The sequence below is a fragment of the Oreochromis aureus genome, linkage group 9 (assembly GCF_013358895.1).
Source record: "Oreochromis aureus strain Israel breed Guangdong linkage group 9, ZZ_aureus, whole genome shotgun sequence".
Lineage (NCBI taxonomy): Eukaryota > Metazoa > Chordata > Actinopteri > Cichliformes > Cichlidae > Oreochromis > Oreochromis aureus.
This window is the reverse complement of record NC_052950.1, coordinates 5,958,432-5,979,033: the sequence shown is the minus strand read 5'-3', so window position 1 is coordinate 5,979,033 and position 20,602 is coordinate 5,958,432. Positions and strand designations below refer to the sequence as shown.

Here is a 20,602-nt window from a genome sequence, read left to right as displayed (position 1 = left end):
AGGGATTTGCTCTTTCAGAAAACGTCCATTTGGATTTGGTACATGTTGTCATTTCTGATTTATTTTGAGGAATATTTTGTATTTTGCATATGAGAAGCTCGAGGTTAAATAAACTATCGGGCCCCTACAGTCAATGGCCCCTACCTGTACCACATTCCACACCAGCTGGTGGCGGTAATGTGCCGTGGTCTTTAGTTGCCAGATAACCTTTATTGAATAGGAAGAAGAAATATGCTCCGCATCAGCATGCCGAGGTAGTTTATTTTGCCATGGACAATTTACGAGTACTCGAGCTGTATAGTGGCATTGGAGGAATGCATTATGCGTTAAAGGGTAAGCGTATTTGTGGTGGATACAAAGATTTGCTTATTTTGATTTTACTGGTCTATCCAACATGAATCCGGAAACACTGTTGGACTGTCATGCCAGCGTCTTTACTGCCATGCAACGCTCAAAAGTCAGGCCAGTGTTTCAGTTGAGTTTACATATTACTGTAAGACTTGTGCTGGCTGTGGCTCGTCAGCCGAAAAAAGTAGTAAGAACATGATAACTGAGTGAATCGGAATCCTGATAGGATGGGAAAACTGCCTTTACCGTAAAGAAGAGTGTGCAGTGGGAAACATCATGCTGTCACACGTGTAGAAGTCAGTTTTGAAATATATACTTTTTTTTTGTCCTTTGTCTAGGGCTCATTTCACAAACGACATTCTTGTCACAAGATGTAACAAGATGATGATTTTTTCAGCTAAAAAGTGCCATCGACATTAAACAAAGGCATTTTTACTACAGCTCCGACCAAAAGGGCTGCATTAACTGCAACACATATAGTAGTTATATATATTAACTGTTCTATAAAGAGATTTAAAGTGGCCAAAAAGAACTTTATTGATTATAATGTAGGTACAATAATGCAGAATCTTCAAGATATTTACAAAACAGGCAGTTCTTTATTTTATATATAATCCCTTTATAGATCCTACTGACTAAAGTCTATATACCAAAATAGACAAATACATTGCACATTAAATATGACACATAGACAGAGATCGACAGAGACCGGACACTGTTGTCAGTCCCTCATATCAATTAGTAACCTTTTCAACGAGTTTGATTCCCTGGACAGACTTTGTCCAGCTGTTTCAAGGTTCTGCTCTCCATAAGATCTGATGCTACCCCAAAACAGTACCTGTATCAGAAGAAGTTCATTAAGGCTCACAGAAACTGGAGTGGAAAAGGAGACTGTAGTTTAGTCAGCTTTTGACAGAATTTTTTTTTCTGAAGAACCTCAAGTACTGTGCTTTACTATGCCAGTATTGTTTGGGCTTTCTTCAGGAAGCTGATCAGCAATGTGTCAACAAGACAAGGTAACTGCTGAGGAAGACAAATACATGACAAATACAATACATCGCTTTTGTGCCAGTCACAAACAATTGATTTGTTAGCAGTTGATATTTGCATTACACGTGCTGAGTTCAAACATCAATTTTTGTGTCAAAGTGACCCAGCCGTCCTCTCATCACCATGAAGGTCACCACAACTCAAAGACTCAACAGCAGCTTTCAGTGGAAGAGCCTGGCCGCATCACATTAGGTCAGAAGCATGGAAAGAGCATACACTTTTTGGAAGTCCACAAGGGTCAAACTGTCAAAGTTCTGCTGATAAAGATGTTTAGCACAAATGACATGGACTGTAGCACATCCATTATTTGTCCTTTCTGTGAGGAAGAAATGGTGGATATTTCATTTATGAGAAAGGTAGCATTAATCTCAATTTAATTGTTATTTTTCTAGCTTCTTAACAGGCAGGAGTATATTTCCTAAATTGGTATTGATTAGTAAAATAATAAGTAACAGGCCCAAAATAAATGAAAACATATTTTGGTTTATTTGAACCTTGCAGTTCAACATAACAGGCTGCTGCATTTATGGTTGAGCCTATTTTCTCCTTTTCTCCACCAGTTCACAGCACAGGTGGAGCTGACAGGGAAGGGTAAATGAAATTATACTAATCAAGTTAAATGCAACACATTGTAATAGTAACAAAGACTTATTTTACATCAAATCAATGTCCCTCCAACTTCTGCGTTATATAAGCATGTTTCTCTGACCAAACGCAGGTTGAGAGAAGGTAGGAGTCATCGCCAGAGCGTTTTAGTTGTTTTAACTCACTTTGACCACAGTTTGTGGTCAAGTTAAAAACTTTTTGCAAACATGCATAAAAAAAGTTGTTGGTTTTAGCAGGTGTGAAACAGCCTCCAAACTGCTGAGTGTTTACTGTGCCATTCTATTTTGGCTCTCTCACTAGCAGCAGCTGCACTGTTGCTGATGTGTGGCGTAGGAAGAACAGAATGACATAGAACTGAATTCTGTAGAAAAGTCTGATGGTCGAAATGTTGTCACCAACACCACATCCAGCTGTTTGGCTCAGGGTTGAACTGATAATTCATCCGCAGCCTTAATACTGTTACAAGTATCGCTCACCACATGGCCTGACCACCACACCATACCAAACACAGTGGAAGTAAAATCTTCATGGAATTTGGGGAGGAGATGACATTGAAGAGAATGTCAGCCATGCAGACAGAGTCACAGACGTTTCTGATCACACCTCATATAATGATCAGTCATTTGTTACAAAGGCTTTTGCAATCAATAGTTTTGCAGTAGAGCACGTCACATTGAACATTCAATAATATGGGTCTCTGTGCACCTTTGCATGCATTCTTTCTCACACTCACCTGCCTAATATAGTGTGTTACCATTGTGCTCCTGCTATTCCACTCTGTGACTCTGAATCATGTAGAGCCTTTTTAGCACCCTGTGAACACCACCTAATAATTTAAATAGTCAGAGATTGTCAGTAGACAGCGGGCCTGATTGTGGGGTGTGATAGGGTCTGCTGAGGACTGGTAATCATGTTTCTGGTTTTCTTTTCACTGGTGGAATAATAAACCACATGGCTGTGTGGCATTAAAAGTGTTGAGTTGGTAATCTGGGATGTAAACAGCCATAACCAGGACTACACCATCTGTTGTCACCTGTCATTTCAATCCCCCCTGCTTTCTTTTTTTGCCTGCAGTATCTGTTGACCTGTAGAATCTAAAAAAAACAAGCGTCTTCAAGATCCCAACTTTTTCCATCAGTGTAATTTTTTTTTTTTTTTTTTTTAATAATCTGGTGAGAAATTAAACTGTGGAATGATAAACTAGAGCCTTAGGTAGACCCGGAATTAAAAATGAAATAAGTAATACAATGGAACTCATCATTATTAGTATTATTATTATTATTATCATTATTTATCCATTTTGCAGAGAGTGGCATACCTGCCCAAGTTGTAACTGCCATTGACATAAACACCACAGCAAATCAAGTCTACAAGCACAACTTCCCCGACACTGCCCTCTGGAACAAGACTATTGAGGTTAGTGATCGTGGAGCGTTGGTCCATGACTGATCAAACAATCAATCATATTTAAAATCCTTTTTTTTTCTTACTTTAGGGCATAACGTTAGATGAATTCAACAAGTTGTCTTTTGATATGATATTGATGAGTCCTCCTTGCCAGCCCTTTACCAGGTATGAGTTCAGTGTTTTGTATGTACTAAAATCCAAAATTTTGCAATCTCACTTAGACAAATGAATTAACTGCCAAAAGTGAATAATGAAGTATTTCATATATAATGTTAACTTTGGTTTAAATCCTTCCATCATGGGAATTCACAAAAAAGAATCTTTTTTAACGTGATGAGCGTGATCTCGTATTCAGAGTTAAACTATCATGCAAAGCCTGCATCGTAAAAAAGGCTTTGCACGATAAATCAATAAAAACAACCTTTTCACTAATCGGCAGATACAACAGCATACACCATAATGAGTCTTTGTGAAGATAAGTATAATGAAATATTTAATATTAATATTTCTGTGTGAACGGGTGACAAATTCCCTTATTTAGAGTTTTCATTGCATGTTTGTCACAGTGAAATGTTGCAGATCATCAAACAAATTTAAATATTTGACAAAGAAAACACAAGTGAGCATAATCATCATCAGGCTGTTGTTGTGTGTTATCGCTATGTAAATAAAACTGAAGCTCACTTCACTGTATTTGGGCTTTGTCTGTAGTGTTCTTAGTGAGTTTTTCCATTTTTCAGAGAGCTGTTGATGACTTCCTTTAAAAAGGAATTACACTTCCAGCCTGTAAATGACAAATGCATAGACTTTTTTTTTAGTCACTATCACTACATGATGCTCAAAATTAAGACAACATGCTAAACCTAAAAGTTTAGATTCGGGTGACATCCCCTAACCTAATTTCATGAGTATAAAATTAAATTTCATTTAGGGGGATAAAGGTTGACTAGTTGTATTTGACTCCATTTCACACATTTTTCCCTACCAGCAGATGCCCACTGTAAAACCCAGAGACTAGTTTCTCTCTAACAGGACTTCAACTGTCTTAGGTGCAGCGTAACACACTGAAACTGGGACCAGGTTGATATAGTCAGCCTAGAAAAAACACTTTTGTTGAGCAACTTAAAACTTGTTCCACCTTGTTTCATTTGTTTCTCCGCAGGATTGGCCTTCAAGGTGATGTTACTGACCCTAGAACCAAGAGCTTCCTTTACATCCTTGATCTTCTGCCAAGGTCTGAAAGACCCATATACCCCCTCCCTCACAGAGAGAATTATGACCTTGTTTTCTGCTTAGCAGTCACCTAAGGATTTACATCCCTGATAAGGAGGAGTCTCACTATCTGTTTAACATCTCCCATTACAATGGCCTCACTATGTGTGTAGAGCATAAGGCCCCTCTGTAGTGAACATGCATACAGCTAAGTGAGAAAGTGAAATTACTATTACTAATGTGATATGATTAAATTTGTGATTAATACAACAGAAAAGAAATCTGCTTCCACAGATTCTATGTGTCCATGTTCGTGGCTGACCATTTTATTGGCTGCACTATTTATATATTTCATCAAATGGCAGTTCCAAATAGGGCTGCCACGATTAGTCGACAAGTCACTATTACGTCGACTATCAAAATCGTCGACGACTAATTTAATAGTCGACACGTCGTTTGAAGCTTTGTAAGATCGCAAAAGACGCAGGAATAAGTAGTAGGATTTAAGAGTGTAATAACGGACTGAAACAGAAGATGGCAGCACTGCATGCACAGGGATGCCAGCTGCCGTTAAACCCCGAAGAAGAAACTGTCCCAGAATTCATAGCGCGACCCATCGCGGCCCTCCTCAGTTTCCAACAATGGCGGCAGCTTTGTGTAGGAAATCTGTGTACATGGATGAATGGAGATTTAACGGGATTTGGGCTGTAGCTCATTTTATGGATGAGAATGGGGTCTTATTAAAACATGAGACGTTTTGTGAGAAATTTGATGTAAGATGTACTGCTAAGAGATATAAATCCTTAATAAAAGCCATCCCAGTCCCTTTGAGATCAATGATAAAAGAAGATATTATGCACTCTAAAATTTCTCCTGGACTGAGGCAGCTCTGCATAGCTGGAGTTGAATTTGATGACAGCAGGTTTACAAACAAGGTGATCAGGAATATTTTGATAAATGAAATTTGCCCTAATCTGGTTAAAAGAAATTATATCCTTAAAGAATTTGAGTCCATGGAGGTTAAGGCGATAAGAAAAAAGTATATTTCACTTCCTCTTTCCCCTAAAGTAAAAGAGGTTCACTTTAAAATCATTAATGAGGTTTATCCAACCAATGAATTCTTAAGACGGAAATTTAACTTAGATGTGAACGCCTGCACATTTTGTGAAAATGATATTGAAAGTCTGGATCACTTGTTTTTCTACTGTGAGTCAGTGCACTCCTTCTGGACTGACATGTGGAGCTGGCTACAGTCCAGGAGAATTCAGTTACCACATTTAACGGTGACAGTAATAAAATTTGGAATACTTGCTGAGAATGCAGATTTTGACCTGTTGATTAGGACGTTTTTGTTAATGGGAAAAATTTTTATTCATAAATGTAGATATTTTAAAGCTAAACCATGTATAAACAGATGGTTGAATGACTTTAAACTCTGGGCTAAATCGCTGAAACTTGTGAATAATAAGAAAGCTCATAAGCTTGTTGTTTTATTTAACGAGTTTGATCTATGTTAAAAAAGAAAAAAAGAAACCTCCCTATGTTATAATCATGACTGCCCTTTTTTGCTCATGGTATTTTTTTTGCCTTTGGTTCAAATCCTTCATTGATTGTTCTCTCTTTTTGTAGCTTTGTGTTTATTGTTTTTTTTTGTTTGTTTGTTTGTTTTGGGGTTTTTTTTTTTTTTTCTTGCTATATTGCTCAACCGAGGATGTTACATATTGAGTTTAATGATTGTGCCTTGTATGTTATACTATCTGTAAATAAAGTTCTGTAATTTAAAAAAAAAACGAAAAACAAAAAAGACAATGGCGGCAGCTAGTTAGTTTTAATGTTACTCTTATTATTCTTTCTGGGTCACAAAATAAACGTTTAACATATTTTCAGGCGAGAATGTAGCTGTGTAAACTTCAAATATCTGCTCAGTTTATCAAAACACCACATATTTTCAAAAGCGCTCCGACGTTTTCGGAGATGTCTGTTACCCACTAGCTCGATAGCTAGCTGGGGTTGAAGGCTCACTAGAGCCGGTGAGAACACCGGACTCCCGGCAAATCGTTTTCAAACCCACCGCCGTCTTTCGCTACTCAGGTTAAACATGATATATAAGTCACTTGGATAACTTAAAAATGTTATTGTTTGGCTTTTTTCAGTATTTTATTTGTTCCTGAGTAAATCGGTTTGGCTGAGATGAAAGTTATAGTTTTACACAGCTGAATAAACGTCAAGCAGACGAGTGATTATCAGAAGTGTGAGATGCTTGAGAATATACTCCGGTGTCCTGTTATATTTTAGATAGCAAGGAGCAGACAGCTGCGTTTATTAAACTCCTCCGAAACAATCTGCAAATTTCAATTCAATAAACTATCATCTTGTCTTTATTTTTAGTTAGCACATACCTTAAACACTTAAAGCTGTAAGATAGTTAATGATAGTTATATAAGAGCAGATGCATGCTGGTGCAATAAGCTGTATGTTTTACGTTCAATGGATGCATGATCTGATTAGTCGACTAATCGCAAAACTAATCGGTGACTAGTCGACTATCAAAATAATCGTTTGTGGCAGCCCTAGTTCCAAACACAGATTAGTAAATGGTCCAAGGTCTCTTGATGCCAGCTGTGGGTGGATATGTAATAAGACTGATTTCTGTCAGCAAACTCTCCCATGCTTTGTTCCTAATGTGTATGTGCCATTGTGTTATTAGGCTGCAGAGGCTACCACGTTTCATCCTGCTGGAGAATGTGAAAGGCTTTGAGACCTCCTCTGCCAGGTAATTACTGGGCACACTAAGCACATGAAGGCCTGAAAGCTCAGCAAGTCACTAGCAAGCAAACATGGACAGTAAGCAGGGAGTCTAGAAATCTACCCATGTTTTCTCTATCTTCAAAAAATCCAAGAGTAGTCTAGTACTGCTCAATAGAGTAACTGTAGAATAATACAGTCATACTTCAGTTGTTATGTTTTTTTCGTAAAATGTACCACCATATTGATTTCAGCAAACACATTTATATCCAAAATCAAAGTGCAGCATGAAAAGAACATCCACAGACATGTGGATGTTTTTGATCAGTTTCTGACAAAGCCTGTGCTCTGTGAACTCTAAACATACTCATAGAAATGATCAAAAGAGGCCAGACGAGACGGGATTGAAATTACATCATGTTTATGGGACACCATGATTACTTCTTGATAATCTAAAAGTCATAAAAAATGCAGACACGATTGTTTGGTCTATGTTGAATTTGGAAGTGTGCTTACTTACAAAGAAAGAACAGTCAATAATTTTTATGGTTCAGAGATTTTAATGGAGTGAGAGAGAGAATATTAACCAACAATTGAGAAAAAACATGAAAGTTACAAATTGATTTGCAAGTCGTTGAATGAAATAAATATTTGATCCCCTACAAGCAGGTTAGAATACTGGCTCCCACAAACTGGCTGTGTGCTCAATACACAGCTTAAAATCAATCAATCAATCAATTACAGATACGTCTGATCTCAACATATGTGTAGGTTGTTCTTCCATTCCAACCACTCCAACACAATGGGTGAAAACAAAATAATGTCAGGAACAAGATTATACATACCATCACAAGCTGGAATGATGTCACAAGTTCACAGCAAGAAGCTTGGTGAAAAGGTGACCAATGTTGGTGCGTTTAATATGAATTGGAAGAAATACAAAACGATTATTAAACACCCTCAGTTTGGAGCTCCAAGCAAGATGTCAACTCCTGGGCTGCTGAGCATGAGATGTGTGTCGGATCAGCCCGAAACTACTTTAAAAACTTTAAAAATAAAGCTTCATTAAAAGAAAACTACCGTAAAATGACAGAATATTCATTTCTTTGTAAGTGAGCAAATTTACAAATTAATTTTTTTGATAACTTCTATAGAAATTCTGTCTCTAATTCTAAAAATTACTTTAATGATTATACAAATGTGAAAACTATAAACAAGCGAAGACAATAAAGATGTAACTATTTTACTCAATTCTGTAGAGCACGTTTGGTGAAAACGCTGACGGAATGTGGATATACTTTCCAGGAAATCATGATCTCACCCATAAGTGTAAGAAAAACAAACTCTTACTGACTTGATTCGATTACTGAAGTTTGCTGAAAATATAACATGTTTCTTTGTGCTCATGTCACTGTTATATTCATTAATCAGGTTGGGATCCCAAATTCAAGACTCCGTTATTTTCTGATTGCAAAGATTTCCACAGAAGATTTAAACACCCAGGCACCTTCAAAGGTGAGGTATTGTGCAATGTGTAACAAACAGTTGTTATTTTGTTTGTTTGTGCTTTTTTGAATATGAATATGTTCAAACAGCTGTTATGTAACAATTATATTCAGCACAACATTCCTCAATATTAATATTTTTCTCAAAAAGAGCACTTAGTAAAAATTGTTGATGTGCCAATTTACACAAGAGCTAGACTAGAAATCGTTGGCAGCAGATCTTATGGAATGATAATATGGTTATATGGACTTTCCCATATAACCAGAGGAAAACCAGAGGAAAAGTCAAACGGAGCTGGCGATGCAAATCAAGCATTTTGTATCAAATCAAAATGGCGTGTCATTTTTAAAATACCACCAATTTGCTAGAACATTTGGAACACAGTCATATAATAATGATTCCAATCTTGCGTTTCTTTTGAGTCTTGAACTGTTTAGGGTTGCTCTTACAGTATCCACTGATATGAATGAGTATATGGCAGTTACACACTTGTGTATAACGCTGCCAACTATACCTCTTTAGCAACCAGTTTCCCAGACATGGATTAAGCCTAGCCTAACTCTCAAAGGAAAAATCAGGTTCAAATTAGGATTTCACGTGAGGGAAAAAGTTTTTAATCTGGGAAACATTTTTAAACAGTTGCAGTTTTGTCATCACACAGCCAGATCCATATATGTTTGTTGTTATGGGGCCAGTAGGCATAGCAGTATTGTGTGTCACTTCTCAGACAAAACCTCTACATCACTGATAAAGGAGCAGAAGAAGACAAAACTAGAAGCAAAGAAATTGCTTGGGTTTTGGGGGGGTTTTTTTTTCTTTTCTTCATAGTTTTTTTCCATTTAAAAAAAAGAAACTTCTGTACTTTTATATCATTAAAATGGTGGTAAAAACAGACACAATCATACACTCCTGTCTTCCACCCACCGGCACTGGCATTGGCACAAGCACAGTTGACGTCAGTTTGGAGTCAACTTTGTTGTATGGCGTGTTTGCCAGCACCGCACGGCAGGTATAATGAGACCTGTAGTCTTCTTTGTAGTCTCAGCAGAATCACAAGAACTTAAGAGCCGCATGGACATTCGCAGTGATTCAATGACTTGAAGAAAATAACACAGCGATTAAATAATCGCTGTGTTCATATATATATGACCTCAGTCTTAGACACTGTTTCGAAGAGGCTGAAATGAGGCAGATACTTTAAATAGCCAAGAACAACTTCACTTTTCACATGAATTTTCGATGTATCCCTTATTCGCACTGGGTCATTACAGCTAGTAACTCGGCACATTTGATTTTTTAAACATACAGATTTTTTTGCCCTCCCTTGCAACCTTCCCTGTCCCCTAGAAGATTTGTGTCTCGTCCTAGAAACATCTTGAGATCTTTCGCTTGTTAACCAAATATGAAAACCCAGATCTAAAGTACATTTTTTGACAATTTGATGATATGACCAACAAATGTCACAGGCTCATATGATTTGGAAATCCTTGCATACTCAGCAGGTTTCATAATTTTGATTATGTATGCATTGGTTAGCACATCAAGAAGGTTTAGAGCTCTAGTTAGGTTCTCCTATTCCTAACTCTCTGGAGTTTACCTGTTCTCCCTGTGCCTGGGTGGGTTTCTTCCATATACTCCAGCATTTTCTCTCAGTCCAAACATATGTATGTTACTGGCTGATATAGTTTTTAAACTATGTAGAATAAAGTGTTATATGAATGAATGTATGGTTAGATATGGTTATGGCTTGTAATCTAAGGCAGTTTTAAGTGGCCACTAAGGACCCCACAGTGCTCATTTGTATATATTTGTGTATGCAAGATTTTATAGAAAGTTTCTCATTTTAGATTTTAGACTTCTTCCCACATCTTGCTGAGAGCGATTCTTCTGAGCATCCTACATTTTTGAGTCCTGCCTGTCAAGGTGCCAGCCAGCCAGAGGAAGGAACTGATGTCCTGTTTAAGCTAGAGACAACAGCAGAAGCCCAGAGGAAGATTCGTCAGAACAGCAATTTGTCTGTTAAGCAGATCAAAGAATTCTTGGAACCACAAATGGAAGTAAACATGGAGCCTTATCTCCTTCCTCCTAAAACACTGTTGCGATATGGTCTAGTTTTGGACATTGTTCAGCCCACATGCAGGAGGTCTGTCTGCTTCACTAAAGGGTGGGTTCATTAATTCTCTTCAACTTATCATCATTCCCTTCATTATTTTTAATGAACAATATGAAGAGTAAACAGGTTTTGCAAAATGTGAAAAAAATTGATTGTGCAAAATCTTGAGCCACTATTCATTTCTTTATATTTCTCTAGGAAAATGGGAAAGCTGCAGCAATTTATTCAAACATCTGCGAGCATACATGGAAATACAGTATACAAAAACAGAGTTAGGCAGAAAAACATAGTTAAGGACATTGCACACAGAGTGTGTTTCTAAAAAGTAATGTGAAATTCCAAATTTTTCCAAACTTATCACGTAACTTAAGACTGACATTCTGTTGGTAGGAAGAGAAGAGTAGATATGACTTTTGAATCTGCTGTTCACGATTTCTCTCTTTTTTTAGGCCCTCTACTTCTTTTTTCTTCCACTGGTCCAATTTCTTTTTAAGAACGCACTGAACACAATGCCAAGATATGGCTAGTGTTCAGCTTACCTTTCAAACTTGTCTTTTTTTTTTTTTACAGAATTTGCATTTTGCAGTATAGACTGCTAATAACGACTCGCATAAAGATACAAAAATTGATTCTTTGCCAAGTTCTCTGTAATGTGTAGACATAGCATCCATCCCTTGGGTTAGGTGCTCTTTCATGCTTGCATGATTCCCAACTTGGTGTTAATGGCCTGCAAAAATGTTCAGGTACAATGACTGGAGTGAAACTGACCAAAAAGGCAACCTGTGTGTGTGTCTGTGTGTGTGTGTGTGTGTGTGTGTGCGCGTGTGTGTGTGTATGTGTGTTACCAAAATACCGAAATAATGTTTTGTGTTTGTGCAATGGTTAATCCACCAGTATGCATAAAATCTGGACTGTATGCACTGATACATTTTTGTTGCAGTGTCTATACAATGTATAAATTAAATTAAAATGAGTAATTTTGTTATTTAACTTTGTTCATGTTGTTTATCCATAGCTATGGCCGGTATGTGCAGGGAACAGGTTCAGTATTGCAGTGTTGCATGGAAACCAAGGTACGTTTGGGTTTTTGTAAAAGTGATTTTGGACCCACAGAAAACGATCTCTGTGAATGCTACCTATTCCAGAGAAATCATAGATTAATGCTGCAGAAAAGCTAAAGAGTAAGCACACAGTTACTTTAGATTAGTTACTAATTACTTTAGAGCCAAATGTACTCTGTGGCGCTATTTATTACTGAGATGATGACTGCTCATTAGAGCTCTGAGACTCTAAACTGGATTCACTTAAACATTTTACTGCCCCACAGCTGGAGATGTGGAAAATGCTTTAGTTTGTCACAAAGAAGTGAAATGAATCTGACTGATTGAACAGGTATTCTTGGTATTCTAGTAGCTGTAGTTCTCAGCAGTAAGAAAGACTTGGCAGCAGATTAGAATCAAGTTTAAAAAACGCATATACGTTATCTCCAACTGACAGCAAAAAATCTGCATATAAAAAAACCCAGCAGAGAATCTAGAATGTACGGAAGCGTAGGCAAAAGAAAAATAGAGCTATATCACGTTATAACGTGAAAAGTTTATTGTTCTAACAATATACTTTTTATTCAGAAATCAACCAAATGCTTAATCTATGTGCAAAGTGGATATGAGCTGAGCAAGTACAGTGTTGGTGTCCTGTTTTAGAATCATATATTAATGCACATAGAGCGATAAAACAGTTGTTAAATTGTTTTGTTTTTTTAAAAAACAGATTTGGAATAAAGTTGCACCTAAAAATCGATATTTATTGCTGATGCTCATTTGGGAAACGCCTTTAGACAGAACTTTCCTACTCTTCCTCCAGAGGTCAAAGGAATCTTCCAGGAACAGTGGTGCTATTTTCTGGATACTTGATTGGTCAGTAGGCAGTGATTTTATAGATGTTAATCTCTAGAGTAAGTTGCCTTATACCTCCGTATAAATTGAATCACCTTCATAGTATAGCAAACCCAGGGTAAACCCTAAAGTTACCTGGCTTCAGGCTTCTAACCCCTCAGTGTCATCTGATGTTTTTGTTTTTGTTTTGTTTTTTCACATTCTGTTAATAACTATTTTTAAACTCAAAATTTAAGAGTAAGTCCTTGAGCAATTAAGCCCAGAATCTTTTTACTATCTTTGAATGAGCAAAATTGAGCAAAACTCATACAAATTTATAAAGCTAGATCCTACATATAAGGACTCCAAAATGCACAACATATTCGCCACTGTCATTGGTTTTGTGAATATCATCTTACTTTACAGTTATCAAAAAATACTCGATGGCAGCCATGCCATGCTGATATTTGGATGATAAATCTGTGTATGCTAAATATAAAACCGGTCTCACCACTGTGGTGATCCTTCCCAGAAAGCTGTAGGAATGGATTTAATTCTTTTTTTTTTTTTAATAATTTTTGCATTTTCCTATGTGTGGAACCCCATAAAAGAAAGAAAAGAATCTTATGCTTGCTTTTGCTTTGTGTCCTGTGCAGATTGAAAGTGTCTTTATGGGTCTGGACCAGTGTTCTGAGGAGGAGAAACTTCAGCGGCTGTTAAAACTGAAGCTTCGTTATTTTAGTCCCAGAGAAGTAGCCAACCTCATGGGATTCCCTCAAAATTTAAGTAAGTCATTAATCTGTCCATCATTGGAACTTTGCATCTTTAAGAATTCTTATGACCATCAAAATCTACTTTCATAGATGGATACAGTGGCTTGCAAAAGTGTTCGGCCCCCTTGAACTTTTCCACATTTTGTCACATTACAGCCACAAACATGAGTCGATTTTATTGGAATTCCACGTGAAAGACCAATATAAAGTGGTGTACACTTGAGAAGTGGAACGAAAATCGTACATGATTCCAAACATTTTTTGCAAATAAATAACTGAAAAGTGGGGGAATACTTTTGCAAGCCACTGTAGATGTTACTCTTTGTAGGTGATCGTCTATAGTAGTACTTAATGTTTTAAACTATTTATTTAAAGGTCATGAAATGCTTAACATTTTGTTATACTGGCATTGTATAGATGATGATCTAGGGGATTGACAGTGGTTATGGTATTTTTTGGCTAGTTTTCCCATTAATACAATAAATCAGTCATTGAGTAAAATAAGCATTTAATTCTGAAGAATAACATGATTTAGTATTTTGTGGAGAAACCCTTGTTGGCAAGTACAGCGGTGAGATGTTTCTTGTAGTTGGTCACCTGGTTTGTACACATCTCAAGAGGGATTTTGATCCAATCATCTTTACAGAAACTCTCTAAATCTTTTAAGTTTCTTGGCTGTAGCTTGGCATCTCAAAGCTTAAGCTCCCTCCACAGAGTTCCTATAGGATTGAGGTCTGGAGACTGGCTAGGCCACTCCTTAATGTGGTTCTTCTTTCACCACTTCTTTGTTACGTTGGCAGTATATTTTGTGTCATTGTCATGCTGGAAGACCCACCCATGACCCATCTTCAGTGTTTTTACTGACAGAAGCTGGTTCTCAACCCTGTCCGTTGGCTTTCAGAGCAGCAAAGTCCTCCTGTACAAAAAACAGCCCGAAACCATAACGATCACACCTCTGCGCTTGACTTCGGGGATGGTGTTCAGCATTTCTCTTCCTCCAGACACTCAAGATGATGCCAAAGCCTTTAGGTTTCATCTGACCATAGCGCTTTCTCCCAAGCCTTCTCTGAATAATTTAGATGTTAGCAAGCGGGCCTGTACATTTGCCTTCTTAAGCAGGGGGACCTTGCAGGTGCTGCAAGATTTCGGTCCATTACGGCATAGTGGGTTACCAGTGGTGTTCTTGGGGACTGTGGTCCCACTTGCCTTCAGATCATTAACAAGCTCCTTCTGTGTAGTTCAACCACATACTTCATGATCATCCTCGTCCCATGGGCCAAAATCTTGTATGGAACTCCAGACTGAGAGAAACTGATGGTCTTTTTATATAACTTTCATTTCCATGTAAAATCAATTTTCATCTCAGATGCCATTCAAGCTTTGTGCACCTGCACAAAGCTTGAATGGCATCTGAGATGAAAATTGATACAATCTTGTCCCCGATGTTCTTTGACAACTGTTTGTTCTTGCACATAATGGTGGAGAGATTGAAATGGAAGAAATGCTAGTCTGTCTCTCTCCATTAAAAACATACTACCATTAAAGTTAGAAACTGCTCATTTCTTTGTAAGCAGACAAACTTCAAATTCAGCAGGGGATCAGCAGATTTCCCCCACTGTATCTTAATATCTTTTTATTCTGCTTCCAATGTAGAATACCAAACAACATTAAGTCAGAAATATAATTGTATACACAATACATGTATTGTGGCTTTATTTTTTTTGCCACTTATCATGGTACTACTGCTGTTAGGAAGAATACACCGTGGATAGCATCTACTGCAGAATTATCATTCGTTTAACAACAGACTCTGTTTTCAAGTGTAAAAGTATAAAACATAATTTACATCTAACATCTTACTTTTCTGTGCAAGTTAAGAGAGCTTTTGTTACATCGAATTATTAAACATGTATTAAGCATCATATGCTTAACCTGACATACACTTGTAGGATTAGTTCCACACAACATAATTGAACTATGAAACAATGTTATTGGTTTTCAAAACCTAATAAAAACACCTGGGCCCATACATACAGGGAGTGCAGAATTATTAGGCAAGTTGTATTTTTGAGGAATAATTTTATTATTGAACAACAACCATGTTCTCAATGAACCCAAAAAACTCATTAATATCAAAGCTGAATGTTTTTGGAAGTAGTTTTTAGTTTGTTTTTAGTTTTAGCTATTTTAGGGGATATCTGTGTGTGCAGGTGACTATTACTGTGCATAATTATTAGGCAACTTAACAAAAACAAATATATACCCATTTCAATTATTTATTTTTACCAGTGAAACCAATATAACATCTCCACATTCACAAATATACATTTCTGACATTCAAAAACAAAACAAAAACAAATCAGCGACCAATATAGCCACCTTTCTTTGCAAGGACACTCAAAAGCCTGCCATCCATGGATTCTGTCAGTGTTTTGATCTGTTCACCATCAACATTGCGTGCAGCAGCAACCACAGCCTCCCAGACACTGTTCAGAGAGGTGTACTGTTTTCCCTCCTTGTAAATCTCACATTTGATGATGGACCACAGGTTCTCAATGGGGTTCAGATCAGGTGAACAAGGAGGCCATGTCATTAGTTTTTCTTCTTTTATACCCTTTCTTGCCAGCCACGCTGTGGAGTACTTAGACGCGTGTGATGGAGCATTGTCCTGCATGAAAATCATGTTTTTCTTGAAGGATGCAGACTTCTTCCTGTACCACTGCTTGAAGAAGGTGTCTTCCAGAAACTGGCAGTAGGACTGGGAGTTGAGCTTGACTCCATCCTCAACCCGAAAAGGCCCCACAAGCTCATCTTTGATGATACCAGCCCAAACCAGTACTCCACCTCCACCTTGCTGGCGCCTGAGTCGGACTGGAGCTCTCTGCCCTTTACCAATCCAGCCACGGGCCCATCCATCTGGCCCATCAAGACTCACTCTCATTTCATCAGTCCATAAAACCTTAGAAAAATCAGTCTTGAGATATTTCTTGGCCCAGTCTTGACATTTCAGCTTGTGTGTCTTGTTCAGTGGTGGTCGTCTTTCAGCCTTTCTTACCTTGGCCATGTCTCTGAGTATTGCACACCTTGTGCTTTTGGGCACTCCAGTGATGTTGCAGCTCTGAAATATGGCCAAACTGGTGGCAAGTGGCATCTTGGCAGCTGCACGCTTGACTTTTCTCAGTTCATGGGCAGTTATTTTGCGCCTTGGTTTTTCCACACGCTTCTTGCGACCCTGTTGACTATTTTGAATGAAACGCTTGATTGTTCGATGATCACGCTTCAGAAGCTTTGCAATTTTAAGACTGCTGCATCCCTCTGCAAGATATCTCACTATTTTTGACTTTTCTGAGCCTGTCAAGTCCTTCTTTTGACCCATTTTGCCAAAGGAAAGGAAGTTGCCTAATAATTATGCACACCTGATATAGGGTGTTGATGTCATTAGACCACACCCCTTCTCATTACAGAGATGCACATCACCTAATATGCTTAATTGGTAGTAGGCTTTCGAGCCTATACAGCTTGGAGTAAGACAACATGCATGAAGAGGATGATGTGGACAAAATACTCATTTGCCTAATAATTCTGCACTCCCTGTACAGAAATGTGTTGCAATAGTTAAACACAGAATTGTAATTCATATGTGATTTTGCTGAAAGATGAAGTGGATTGTATTCGTATTTGCTTGTTGTTTAATTTTTTTTTTTTTAATACAGGTCCATCGGCACATACACAAAGCAATTCACAAATGATTCTATGCTAGACAGTAACATGTGGTTTGCCATGTCTATTGGCTCCCTTTGTAGACAGAAATATATATTTCGCTTTATTGATTTATTTTTTTTATCTGTTTCTTCTTTTTTTAGCCATGAATAATAACGTGGCCCAGTGTTTATATGTTTTCTTTATCACTTTTTTCTGTTTGTTTTTTTTTTTTTGCAGTCTTTCCAGAAAAGATCCCTACCATTCAGCAATATAGACTGCTGGGAAACAGCCTCAATGTTGTTGTGGTGGCAAAACTTCTGCAGCTGTTGGTCTCCTAACACTTCCGGGGAAGACACCATTTTTGTACATGATTGGATTATATTACAATGCCCCTGTATAGCTGAATGTATATTTGAGATTTTGTATGAATGGTCATTCTTTCAATATTCATAAAACACAAAAATAGGTTTTGTGATCACCATTACCCAATTTAAAATCAGTGCCTCTCACATGTGTTTTAAGTAATGTGTATATCTTCTGTTTCAGTGTGATTTTATTTTTCTCTCATCACAATATATTTTCTAATAAAAATAAGTCTAAAAACTGTAGAGCACATTTTGTACAGTATTTACTCTAGATTTATTCAACTATTAATTTATTAAACTATTTATTGTTATTTTTTATGAATATTTTTACATTTCTATAGTAGATAAATTTATGCATTTGGTTTACTTAGTTTATTATATATACAGTTTAAACTTTAATTACTTTTTGCCTTCCTTTTTCCCCATACAGTATGCTTATGTCATTTCTGTGTATCAGTAAGTAATATTAGTGAAATTTGGTTGCTCAAAGAAATGTAAACTTTGAATAGTTTTACATTTATAACCTAAGTGTAGTTTACATTTCTCATTGATCTCATTGGCACCCTAGCTGAGCTCCATACACACTGATCCTAGTGCACAGCTTCCTGCCAAGGAGAACAGCACGACAAACAGAAGTGTATATACATATCTATGCTGATGGGGTGCCTTGTCATCTGTTGGTGTTGTTGGCGGTCCAAAGTCAATTCAATTCACAGCAGACGTTTTTTGGACTGGTTTTCTTTTTTTTCTTTTCTTTTTTTTTTGCCTGTCCCATTTGGTTCTTTAGCCGTCAGAATTGTTGTCTGAAGACCAACAAGGATACCAAATGGATTTTGCTAAATGGATCATCATGGCATTGCCGTATTGGTCCATTTGATCAAACTTTGTTGTTATTATTTACTTTATTTTCAGTTGGACTGGTTTCTGATTTTGGCTCTAGCTGTAAGCCATAATCATCAAACTTGAAACAAAAAAAGTCTTAGATGATCTGAAGCACTGGCATTCTGTTAGGACAGTCACTTCTAAAAATGCACATCAACTAAAACATACAAAAGTAAGTTCTCCTTCAGTCTCCGACAGCCCTGTCATGAAGCTACATTACATTACCGCCATCTTATGCCGGCAGTCAGTGGATTCAATCTCGTTGAAGACTGTAGCTATCCCTTTAATGCAGTGTGTCCTTAACAATGATCTGAGTCGAGCAAGCTGACAGGCCAGCAGCATTTTTCTTCTAGTGGTTTGCGCAGGTAAACTGAAGGAAGACCTGAGGCAGTAGCTCTCTCACTATGTCTGTTCTAATAAATCAGGCAAGTTGAACAGGTGCAATCTCAGCAGCACTGAATTTAATATGTTTAACCAGCTTTTCATTAGATAGTGACGGTTAACACTAGGTTTACTATCCTGCGCAAATTTGCGTAACTTCCCTAAACCCAATACCCCCTAGAATTACTGGCTTTTTTATTTTCTGGTGCAAGTCCCGAGGTGTTAAGCACCCCTGCTGAGATTTTCACAGGTCGTCAGCTCGTTTCTCCTACAGCTTTTGTTGTGCAAACCACCCATTGTCCTTGAGGCCTGGCACATTTGCATTTGCTCACTCAGAGTTGCTCAGATCCAAGGCAGGCCAAACCTCTGTGTTACAACTTTCAGAAATGCCTGATAGAAATGCTTCAACTTACTCATGAGATTTTGACCACATTTTTTGCGGAAGTCACAACTATACTGAATGCACGACCGTTGTTGCCAGCTGCAAGAAATGCTTGGTAGGGAACAGCTGTTCCCTACCAAGGTTCGTTTCAAAGTTTGAAAGACTTTGAAATAAAACAGACTTGTGTACCCATATATTGTGAATGTGTGTCTTTTGTATGTAGGTTGTAACACAGAGGTTTGGCCTGCCTTGGATCTAAGTAAACAAATGCCAATGTTGCACAAACACACACACACACACACACACACACACACACACACACACAGCAAATCTGCATTTATTTGTCCCACAAGTGGAAAATCTGCATTGTCATTGCAAAAAAGTGGACAGAGCACGGTATAGAAAGTGCACTATACAAACAATCTGGAAACATAAATATGGACACGTGTATTCAAAAATATTGGTGTAGTATACACACACACACACACATATCTATCTATCTACGTGTGTGTGTGTGTGTGTGTGTGTGTATATATATATATATACATCTATATATATATATATATATATATATATATATATATATATATATATATACGATATAGATGTGTCTGTGTGTATAACTAGACTTTATGCTTTAAGTTCATGAACTTATGGCATTCATTTCAATCCTGTTTGTAAGAGCAATCATGTGTCCTGTTGGTGCCATTGTGGATTGCTGGTCAGAAAGTTTTCTGGTGCCACTAATCAAAGAGACAATGCCCGAGATAGATTCATTTCAATTATGCAACACCTTTGATTTGATGACAGGGACACGCGGGCAGAACGGGTGAAAACAGACAAATTTGCAGCGATCTCCGACATCTGGACACGCTTCAACGAGAACTGTGCTAAGAGTTTCACTCCAGGGGAACACATGACCATAGATGAACAGCTGTTCCCTACCAAGGTTCGTTGTCCATTCACCCAGTATATTGCAACCAAGCCAGACAAATTTGGGATCAAGTTCTGGATGGCCACGGATTTGGACACCAAATATGTCTGCAGTGCATCTCCTTACTTGGGAAAGGACCCCAGTCATCAGAAGGAGAGAGGCTGGCAGAGAACGTGGTCATGAAACTGATGGAGCCGTTTTTGGATGATGGAAGAAATGTCACAACGGACAATTTCTTTACTTCACTGTCACTGTCGCACAGACTGCTGCAGCGCAAAACAACATTACTGGGCACGGTGAATAAAGTCCGGCGTGAACTTCC

The 20,602-nt window shown here is 37.7% G+C and overlaps 1 protein-coding gene across 1 annotated transcript; it reads left to right on the top strand.

Annotated features, from left to right (window-relative positions):
• The first annotated feature begins 197 nt into the window (after positions 1-197).
• On the top strand, positions 198-17,963 carry trdmt1 (tRNA aspartic acid methyltransferase 1). Its single transcript, XM_031751222.2, has 11 exons — positions 198-333; positions 3,311-3,420; positions 3,500-3,576; positions 4,574-4,645; positions 7,331-7,396; positions 8,628-8,697; positions 8,800-8,883; positions 10,722-11,038; positions 12,003-12,060; positions 13,518-13,647; positions 17,574-17,963. Exons 1-11 carry the CDS (start codon positions 270-272, stop codon positions 17,672-17,674), a joined length of 1,149 nt encoding a protein of 382 aa, XP_031607082.1. The 5' UTR covers positions 198-269; the 3' UTR covers positions 17,675-17,963.
• Positions 17,964-20,602: the final 2,639 nt, after the last annotated feature.

What these genes read in the sequence shown, in the direction of transcription:
- trdmt1 (XM_031751222.2), top strand. Translation starts at nt 270, where the DNA reads ATGGACAATTTACGAGTACTCGAGCTGTATAGTGGCATTGGAGGAATG. An exon ending in CCTTGCCAGCCCTTTACCAG is followed by an intron (nt 3,577 to 4,573) that starts GTATGAGTTCAG and finishes GTTTCTCCGCAG; the next exon opens with GATTGGCCTTCAAGGTGATG. An exon ending in TCATGATCTCACCCATAAGT is followed by an intron (nt 8,698 to 8,799) that starts GTAAGAAAAACA and finishes TTCATTAATCAG; the next exon opens with GTTGGGATCCCAAATTCAAG.